At 42.0% G+C, this 10,576-nt stretch overlaps 2 protein-coding genes across 5 annotated transcripts in view; both read right to left on the bottom strand.

Annotated features, from left to right (window-relative positions):
* Positions 1-7: 7 nt before the first annotated feature.
* LOC107040689 (actin-like) lies at positions 8-1,559 on the bottom strand. Its single transcript, XM_015260885.2, is given in 5 exon segments — positions 8-125; positions 220-320; positions 322-834; positions 918-1,068; positions 1,451-1,559. Coding segments are annotated over 4 exon segments (852 nt in total). The 5' UTR covers positions 1,044-1,068; positions 1,451-1,559; the 3' UTR covers positions 8-13.
* A 1,328-nt stretch (positions 1,560-2,887) lies between these two features.
* Positions 2,888-10,576, bottom strand: part of LOC107040688 (actin, clone 205) — a 15,583-nt gene continuing 7,894 nt past the window's right edge. Inside the window, exons 1-3 of one of the 4 annotated variants that reach the window (XM_015260882.2) lie at positions 5,001-5,099; positions 3,454-4,221; positions 2,888-3,359 (exon numbers count right to left, since the gene is read on the bottom strand). In XM_015260882.2, coding sequence (XP_015116368.1) covers positions 2,970-3,359; positions 3,454-4,194 — 1,131 coding nt within the window. In that variant the 5' untranslated portion in view covers positions 4,195-4,221; positions 5,001-5,099 and the 3' untranslated portion in view covers positions 2,888-2,969. Of the gene's footprint in view, positions 3,360-3,453; positions 4,222-5,000; positions 5,100-10,021; positions 10,494-10,576 lie in introns of those variants that run through there. The other 3 variants (XM_015260884.2, XM_015260883.2, XM_029126279.1) reach the window with 3 other exon arrangements.

Here is a 10,576-nt window from a genome sequence, read left to right as displayed (position 1 = left end):
TCGACGTCGCACTTCATGATGGAGTTGTAGACGGTCTCGTGAATACCGCAGGATTCCATACCCAGGAAGGATGGCTGGAAGAGAGCCTCGGGGCAACGGAACCTCTCGTTACCGATGGTGATGACCTAGAAAATCGGTGGGATTTTCGTTAGACGGTGTCGGGGGAATTTTGACATTGCGATTTGTAATCATTGAGGGGGGGCGGGGGGAGTTTTTTACCTGTCCGTCTGGAAGTTCGTAGCTCTTCTCGAGGGAGGTGCTGGCAGCAGCGGTGGCCATTTCCTGTTCAAAGTCCAGGGCGACATAGCAGAGTTTTTCCTTGATGTCACGGACAATTTCACGCTCAGCTGTGGTGGTGAATGAGTATCCTCTCTCGGTGAGGATCTTCATGAGGTAGTCGGTCAAGTCACGACCAGCCAAGTCCAAACGGAGGATGGCGTGGGGGAGGGCGTAACCTTCGTAGATGGGGACAGTGTGGGATACACCGTCTCCAGAGTCCAGGACAATACCGGTGGTACGACCTGAGGCGTACAGGGAGAGGACAGCCTGGATGGCGACGTACATGGCTGGGCTGTTGAAGGTTTCGAACATGATCTGGGTCATCTTCTCACGGTTAGCCTTTGGGTTGAGGGGAGCCTCAGTCAGGAGGACTGGGTGTTCCTCAGGGGCAACACGGAGTTCATTGTAGAAAGTGTGATGCCAGATCTTCTCCATATCATCCCAGTTGGTGATGATACCGTGCTCAATTGGGTACTTCAGGGTGAGAATACCTCTCTTGCTCTGAGCCTCGTCTCCCACGTACGAGTCTTTTTGCCCCATACCGACCATCACTCCCTATTACCAAGCAATTATCAATAGGAGGACGTGATGCCAGAAATATCGCGGAGAAATCGAAAGAGAATAAAAATCCCCCTTACCTGATGACGGGGACGTCCGACGATGCTGGGGAATACAGCACGCGGAGCATCGTCTCCAGCAAATCCAGCCTTGCACATACCGGATCCATTGTCCACGACCAACGCCGCAACATCATCGTCACACATCTTGATTGATTTTTAGGATAGCGTTCTGCGATGAAAATAAAATACTCATGAGTAACAATCCCAATCAACAAATCTACAATCACTGATCCCGAAACTTGTGCACTTTCTCAATCACCCTCTCTCTGAAATAAGGAGTGCAACAAGAACTACCGTCCGACAGTGGAGCATGACATATCGAGTCAGCTATCGATTTAGCCGACTGGACAGATCAATTACCCCGTCAATTCGCGCACAAAGATCCCAGTTGGCACAATCTGGGACAACTCAATTCCCATAAACTACCCTATCAGTATCACAGATCAGCACAGTATCTTCACCGCAAGCAAATCAAGTAAACCAAACGAAGAAAAAAAAATGTACTTTACAATCCAGATTATCGAAATAAAGTGAATGCCTGTTGTATGTACCGTTAAGAAATGTAAAAAATCGTTGACGCGCTGAAGGCGTTCGTCTTGCAAGGGACCAAGCAGCGAGTGGCGGACTGACGGCGATGTGGGGTCCCTTTATCCATATTGGTCTGAGCCAAAAATAACGATCCGCCCCTTACATGGAAATCTACTGCCACGCTATACCCGCTATGCTCTCGCCAACGTCTACCCACAGGTCCTTACTCTGCCCTAAGTGATAAAGAGAGACGGAGAAAACGACGTAGTCAAAGCGTCGACGAAACGCCGGTACGTCGACGCCCCCTGAATCCAAATAAGGCGCCTGTTGCCCCACCATTTTGCATTTGGCTTTTGAAAAGCTAGTCAATGTGCGAGACCGAGAATTAAAAGCTCATTCTCCCTCTTTTTCGTGATAATATCGGACAAGAGACTTCCCCAAGACGGCAACATCCCGGGGACATTCATTTACGCGTTTTCGATCGAAGGTGTTACAATAAAATTCTCCACTCATGATTTTGCAATGGAATATTTTGGATTTTGGGGCGAAAATCAGGGGGACGTATCAGCGAATGGTCAGAACTCATTGTTCCATGGGGAAGAAGCTATTTTGGTTGTCATGACGGAGGGAATCAGTGAATGGAGAAAAATATTCGAGAGCCTCTTGGGTTTTTTTGTTCCTCAACTTGGAAATAAATGCGGGGGGTAATTCTGTGCAACACTAGCCGCTCCACTCGACTTCCAGACAACATCCGAAAGCGACATGTGCGGAGCCCTCGGAGCATCTGGGTTGCAAGACTCCGGGAAAGAATTGACATCATGTGGTAAAAAAAATTTATGGTGAAGACCTCTGTTATTTTGTTTGTCCCCGGGAGTTTGTCGCATGATTTTGTAGATTTGGAGGATTGCACCTATTGAATGAGGCTGTTTCGAGGAGTAGATGTTACGGTTGAGGGTTGATCTTATTTTTGTGATCGTTTGGTGCGGGGAATGCAATTTTTGGAGGGGGGGGGGGCGAGTGTTAGACCGGGAATTCATGCATTCACACGTGTGTAAATTCGAAGGATTGGGATGCTTATTGTTGAGAGAAATTGCATTGGTCGCACCTCTTCGATTATGTAACTTGTGATAATTGGATAATCGAAAATAGTTTGTCGATAAATCTAATGTCCCTGTGAGCGAGTGCAGTTCTAATTTGGTTTTGGGCGTTTGAGCCATTCCCATTATTGAACTATCATTATCTTATATTCGAATGATTATGGAGAGTTGATTGATGTTGAGAGGGTGGCAAAATGAAAGCATGTGAATTGATCGGCTGTAAGAATATAAGATAGTATTTATTCCATAAGATGTTAACTTATTTATATACAAAAGTCGAAATTTTTGCTCAGATGGCAGCAATCGCCACAGGACAAACTAAATACAAAATGTAATAGCGTCGTGAAGTAATGTGACGAAGCGGTGCGGCAATATGTGATGTTCTTTTGCAAATTGAATATTTTTGATAGTAGTAGTAATAGTAAAGTGTTTCGAGAGAAACTTCTTAGAAGCACTTGCGGTGGACGATGCCAGGGCCGGACTCGTCGTACTCCTGCTTGGAGATCCACATCTGTTGGAAGGTGGAGAGGGAAGCGAGGATGGAACCACCGATCCATACGGAGTATTTCCTCTCGGGGGGAGCGATGATCTTGATCTTGATGGTTGAGGGGGCGAGGGCGGTGATTTCCTTCTGCATACGGTCAGCAATACCTGGGTACATGGTGGTACCACCGGAGAGTACGTTGTTGGCGTACAAGTCCTTACGGATATCGACGTCGCACTTCATGATGGAGTTGTAGACGGTCTCGTGAATACCGCAGGATTCCATACCCAGGAAGGATGGCTGGAAGAGGGCCTCGGGGCAACGGAATCTCTCGTTACCGATGGTGATGACCTAGAAAATCGGTGGGATTTTCGTTAGACGGTGTCGGGGGAATTTTGACATTGCGATTTGTAATCATTGAGGGGGGGCGGGGGGAGTTTTTTACCTGTCCGTCGGGAAGTTCGTAGCTCTTCTCGAGGGAGGTGCTGGCAGCAGCGGTGGCCATTTCCTGCTCAAAGTCCAGGGCGACATAGCAGAGTTTTTCCTTGATGTCACGTACAATTTCACGCTCAGCTGTGGTGGTGAATGAGTATCCTCTCTCGGTGAGGATCTTCATGAGGTAGTCGGTCAAGTCACGACCAGCCAAGTCCAAACGGAGGATGGCGTGGGGGAGGGCGTAACCTTCGTAGATGGGGACAGTGTGGGATACACCGTCTCCAGAGTCCAGGACAATACCGGTGGTACGACCTGAGGCGTACAGGGAGAGGACAGCCTGGATGGCGACGTACATGGCTGGGCTGTTGAAGGTTTCGAACATGATCTGGGTCATCTTCTCACGGTTAGCCTTTGGGTTGAGGGGAGCCTCAGTCAGGAGGACTGGGTGTTCCTCAGGGGCAACACGGAGTTCATTGTAGAAAGTGTGATGCCAGATCTTCTCCATATCGTCCCAGTTGGTGATGATACCGTGCTCAATTGGGTATTTCAGGGTGAGGATACCTCTCTTGCTCTGTGCCTCATCACCCACGTACGAGTCTTTCTGTCCCATACCGACCATCACTCCCTGATGACGGGGGCGACCGACGATGCTGGGGAAGACAGCACGGGGTGCGTCATCTCCAGCGAAACCGGCTTTGCACATACCGGATCCATTGTCCACAACCAAAGCGGCAACCTCGTCGTCACACATTGTAGTGTTTTTTTCTAATCAGTTTTTCTGTAAAAATCGGAAAAATTCCACAGGTCAAAACAAGACCAGAAAGAACATCTTATATTGTCCACTAACCCCCGCGATTCTCTCCCCATCAATCAAACCCCAGAAAAAAACCCACCGACATTCAATTCCCCCAAAAAAAAATCGAAATCTGCAAATATTTCTGAATTGTTGTAGATATCCGGAACAATTGACCCAGTTGCCTATTAAGCTATCGGCAACAGAGGCAAGGAGTGGCCACTGTAAACGGGGGGTTCTATTTCGAGTGAGCGTGCTCTATGTTTAGCCGGAGCGCGGACACTCCCTATAAGTTCAAGCGTCACATTATGAACCCCCCTGCTGCCTCTTCACCGAGCAACTCTGGCGTGGCGACGACAAGACAGAGATGAGAATGACGACTGCACGTGCCAAAATTATGCCCCAACAAAACGACGAGAACCACCCGAAATCCGGCCAAAGACCTCAAAGACTCCGTCAAATCTTCGTAATTGCATGTCCCACCGAGATTTCCGTATTACACGCCCCCGACGAACTAATTGCCCCGAAAAATAAAAATAAAAATACCCTCCGGGGCTACGACAGACTCAACAAAGATAATTTTCCCAATTAAATTTCTGATTGATCACTGGATTCATCACTGACTCTAGCTTTTGTAAACAAATCACCGAGGAAAAAAGGTCCCGTCAACTCACTCAATCAGCACCGATGTCAATTAAAATTTAAACAACTCGACTCGTACCGTCAGTGAAATATGATTATCAAATTTTTTTTATTGTACGTACCGTGGCACGGGACAGAGTGTTGTGGCGTCTGTGCCTCCACGGCGTCCCGACGTCCAATATATGCTCTCGTTCCTACGCCCCCGCATTTCCGTACGACAACGTCTTCCCCAACAGGCACGAAAAAGGCGTGCGGCTCGGAGCGTCGCGACGCCTCACCGAACTAGGCGGCCCTATCCTGGATTCGCCACCTTTTTTTTCTCCTCTGGCTACCCCAAATTAAAGAATTTTCATCATCGGGCTTTCTCCCCTGGCTCTCAGTGTCTATTCACACGAAAAAAAGTCATCATAAACAATTGTTTGGTTTATGAGCCATTATTTGATTTAAGACCCTTCGGCCCACGAGAATTGCTGAATTGATTTGTCTCCTCCGTTCGAAATAAATTCAGTTTTAATTTCTTCGGTGCTACACTACACTGAGAGAAATATCGTCATAATATCACAAAACTAATTTCTTGCGCCAAATATATCATCTCTTGAGGATCAATTTCTTGGGGTAAGAATTCCGGATAATGTGTCAGACAATGTCAGATTTCGGTGAAGTGTTCGTGACTTGAACGTGAACATTGCACGATAAAGTGAGAATTTCTTGCCACGAGAAATCGGTTTTTTCGTGTCAGACGATGAGAAAATGACTGAAAATATTAAAAGCCTCGATTCAGTGAATCATGAATCAGAGACTTTCATATTGAATGAGTAGAGAGTTTATGCAGAGGAAAACCTCCAGATATTGAAAAAATATAACCGTCGCTTACGCTCAATCGGTTTGAGTTCGAAGGGAAGCAATATCTTCTTTTCCTTCTGTCAAACTGTTCTTGTCTTTTAAGGAATATTATCTCATTTCGAAAAAAGACATCACCTTTTCATTCAGTAACTTCTTCCTTAGCCTGAAGAGCACCGATTTCTTGTCTAAAAACTACCATAAATTGATCAAATATGTATGCGATGTTCTTCGCTCAAGAAATAATTTTTGTGATATGTCGATTTTTCTCTTAGTGTAGCCTCACAGCAACAACGAATGTCTGAATTTCACCCACTTTTTGTAGACATTTTTCAGACACTAAACAACGTCTGAATGAAATTAAAATTTGCCTGAATTTCAAACATGAATTAATATGTTTAGGCGCACTCTTAGAAAGAAAATGAAATTTCATGGGCAATTGACTAATAATTTTCAGGACAGTGACACTGAATGCGTTTCGGGGAAAAGAAATCATGAAATTTCAGGTTTACCTGAAAATTGAGTAAAATTCTAGAATTTTAAGCAGCAGAAAGACGAGAATTCCTTAATTTATTTGAATTTTCCATCTAATAGGAATATTCAGTGCCAAATTGCATTGAATGTTTACTTCTCTTTGATTTTTCCACGAAATTCTGAATTTTTAATAATCCCTAAAATTTTAATTTTTAAAATTTTAATTGAAAACAAAATTTTAATTAAAATTTTTTCTATTTCAATTGTTAAAATTCCTTGAAATTTCAGTGGTAATTAAACTCGATAAAAATTTCCAAAAACTGTAAAAAACGTCTGAATAAAATTGATGATTAAAATGTTTAGGCGCCTGTTCGTGTGAAATTCAGACAAATTTTCATTTTATTCAGACGTTTTTTAGCGGATAAAATTATAAAAAATACGAAGATAATTCTATCTTCGTATTTTTTATAACATACATTGATACATAAAGATACGATAATTCCGTAGTCTCTCATTTTTCATAAACATTTAAACGTGTTAATGAAGTCTTATAGTTGCTTTCGAAAAAAATTCTCGTTGAAATAAAACTCAACATCTCTAGCCACTCGTCAGAATGAAAATTCACTATTTTAATTATTGCGTCATCGGTGCACTTAAAATGCTATTATGAAAACTTATCAATCGACAGTTGATCAAACCCATGGCAATAAATTGTGTCGGATGGTTGGGAAATCGGGCAGGGACCTAAATAAAAAATTCCCAGGGGCGAGGAGGCACTCTGGAGGCATCCAAATTAGTCCAAGGGAAAATAGATGACCCAAAGAACACGAAAATTTTACTCAAAATTAAGGGAAAAGTTTTTCATTTTCACGCAGATGATTACTGTTGCAATCAGGGACAGAGGAAAATTCATTTTTGATTGGTATTTTAATGGTCAACAGAAATAATTTAATTCTGATCACTTTTGTCATCAATAATGAAGGGAATTTCATTTTTGATTGCCATGTCAATAGCTCGGAGAAAGAGAAATGATGCTTGATACCATTTTTATTAGAAAATGCGATGACATCAACTTTCATTATTCTTTCAATCATCGATCTTAACGAATTTTTGACTCAAATTTTATGAGAAATCCGAAAATTGAGATTTTTTAATGAAGGAAATTTAATTTTGAATAATTTCTGTTCTCCATTTGTGAAGAATTGAAAATTAAATCATATTTAAATAGTTCTTTTAGAAAAATATTGTTTGAATAACTTTTTTACTCGAAAATGCGATGACATCAACTTCCATTATTCTTTCGATCATCGATTTTAACGAATTCTTGACTTCAATTTTATGGGAAATTTGAAAACGTGGAGATTTTGAAAATTGAGTGGTATTTGAGAATTTTTAAGAAATTAAATTTAATTTTGAATAATTTCCGTCCTCTATTTGTGGAGAATTGGAAGCGAAATCATGTTTAAATAGTTCTATCCAGAAAAATGGTATTTGCAAAATTGTTGATGAAAATTCCTAGAAATATATTTATTTAATTATTTGAAATAAGCTTTTTAAATAATTAAATAAAATAGGAAACACTAGATTTCCGTTCTCAACTTATTAAGTAATGTTTCAATAGTTCTGTTTAAAAAATACTATTCGAAATAATCAATTAGTGAAATGAAGTGATGAATACCATTCCACTTTCCTTTTAGGTAGAACGAAGTGAAAATTATAAACTTCATTTCGGTTTTAAAAACACTAATAAATATATACTATTTAATTTTCCAGAATAAAAAACTATAATCAACTATTCAAAACAGTATTTCCTTTCGATTTTCATGAAATTCCACTCTCTTCAATCAAAACCATCAACATTTTCTTTACATATTTTTCTATTTACGACAGGAAAAGAATACAAAAAATTAGTGTTTTGTTCAGTCAGGTTTTTATTTTAAAAACAATTATTATTTACATTTTTACATATCACAATAACTGATCTTTAAAAAGTTATTAATAATAGCAGTATATATTTGAATAATTTAAATGCAATGACAGCTGCAAGTGCCACAAAAAACATTTTTTATTTCCTCAAAATAATCTGTAAATTCGCATGAATGTAAAATCTACATTTCGTTACGTAAATAATCACAGTTTTTTTTTCAAAACAGTCATTATTTGCATATCTAAAAACCATTAAAAACCAGTATTAAGAAACCATTAATAATATCAGAGTATATTTCTAAACAATTTGAATGCAATGGCAGCTGCAAGTGCCCCCCAAAAAAATTTTTTTTAATCCTCAAAAAAAAATGTGAATGCGAAAAAAAAATCTCTAAATTTGTTTGTGTAAATAATCAAATTTTTTTCTAAAACTTTCACTATTTAAATCTCTAAAAACCATAAAAACTAGTATAAAAAAGCCATTAATAATAACAGTATATCTCTAAATAATTTGAATGCAACGACGGCTGCAAGTGCCTCAAAAAAATCAAATTCACATCTTAAAAAAAAATTGAAATCCCACGAATGTAAAAACAAAAAACAACGTTTCCTAACACGATAAGTTCGTCAGCTGAAGTGGCAAGGTCACGAGGTAGGCGGCACATCATAACACAATAGTTATTTTGGCGGGTGCATCTCCACTGGCGTGAGTCTGACCGAGCCATACTGAGTCATATTCATCAAGCGCCCCAGCGTATCCGTCACTCCGGCCACACCGGCCAAGAAATACGGGGCTGTACATAGTTGAGACACGGAGCACGGATCTACTACATCCCCTATGCCATCGGCAATCGTGAATTGCATAAATGTGATTCGTAATAGTTGGAGAATCTCTCGAGGAATTTTTCCCCATCATCTCTGAATTACCGAACAAAAATTCTATTTTTGTGAGGCGGGATTCTTCTTTTTCAGTTGAGCAGATATGACCCACTTGGAATCAAATTTAGAATTTAGCCTCCGGGTGGAAGGCTTGGATATCAGAGCCACAGGGGGGTGGGAGGTGAATATCATCTCGCCAAAAAAGTCGATGAAAAGCGGAATGTTCACTGATGTATGACTATTCTCGTCTCCGGAAGATGCATGACTATTAAAATCATTCGGCATTAAAAAAGAATAGACAGACAGCAGGCGATGAGTAATATAGTAGTAATAGCGCTTAATTAACATAATCGTGACATGAGATAATGTATATTTACTTGAATAGATTGACATTTGTATAACAATAATACGTGTATAATATTTACAAAATAAATAAAATTATGGTAAACCGTATGTCAGGTGACTGCGTATAGTTGATGAATGATGATTGGGGGGGACAAAGCTATCGTTCGAGTTTAATTTTTTTTATTAAAAAAAAAACACTCGGGTATTTTGTGATGCTGGTGATGACGGCCGACAGGGAGGCGATGTTCCGCGTCTTGCAGAAATAGAGCGTCGCGATACCGAATGGGTGCCCGTCTATCGTTGGATGTGGGGTGTTTTCCCTCTTCCCGATCCTAGGATGGCCGTTTCGTTTGTCTTTGGCTCAACGAAATGGGTGGTTTCAGTCTCTCGGCTGCCTGTTCAGTTTTGCTTGTTGAGGGATCCAGCTGGTGGATGAATAGAGGGGTCAGGGGTCGGGTGATCACGCTGCAGAGGGGAGTATGACACCCCTGTGGGCCGGTGTCCTCGAGTCAAGGTCGGAATTGGAGCCCGCGATGGGGGCGAGGACGACTGCGTTGGGGATGATGGCGTAGAGACACGGTGGTGCGCCGGATGACTCATTTGTGATCCACGACGGTTTGATGATTACGTTGTGGGGGACAACGTAACGTGTAGAGTGACGATGTGTGAGGACGAGGGTGACGCGATCGGGATTACACCGGTGTTTATGCCCTCTTTTGTAATCCTGATGACCAGGTGTGTTATTACCCGGGTGATAATGCTTAGAAGCACTTGCGGTGGACGATGCCAGGGCCGGACTCGTCGTACTCCTGCTTGGAGATCCACATCTGTTGGAAGGTGGAGAGGGAAGCGAGGATGGAGCCACCGATCCAGACGGAGTACTTCCTCTCTGGGGGAGCGATGATCTTGATCTTGATGGTTGAGGGGGCGAGGGCGGTGATTTCCTTCTGCATACGGTCAGCAATACCTGGGTACATGGTGGTACCACCGGAGAGTACGTTGTTGGCGTACAAGTCCTTACGGATATCGACGTCGCACTTCATGATGGAGTTGTAGACGGTCTCGTGAATACCGCAGGATTCCATACCCAGGAAGGATGGCTGGAAGAGAGCCTCGGGGCAACGGAACCTCTCGTTACCGATGGTGATGACCTAGAAAATCGGTGGGATTTTCGTTAGACGGTGTCGGGGGAATTTTGACATTGCGATTTGTAATCATTGAGGGGGGGCGGGGG

The sequence above is a fragment of the Diachasma alloeum genome, unplaced genomic scaffold (assembly GCF_001412515.2).
Source record: "Diachasma alloeum isolate Michigan unplaced genomic scaffold, Dall2.0 Dall_scaffold_00340, whole genome shotgun sequence".
Classification (NCBI taxonomy): domain Eukaryota; kingdom Metazoa; phylum Arthropoda; class Insecta; order Hymenoptera; family Braconidae; genus Diachasma; species Diachasma alloeum.
The sequence above is the reverse complement of the archived record's forward strand: the minus strand, read 5'-3'. Positions and strand labels throughout refer to the sequence as shown.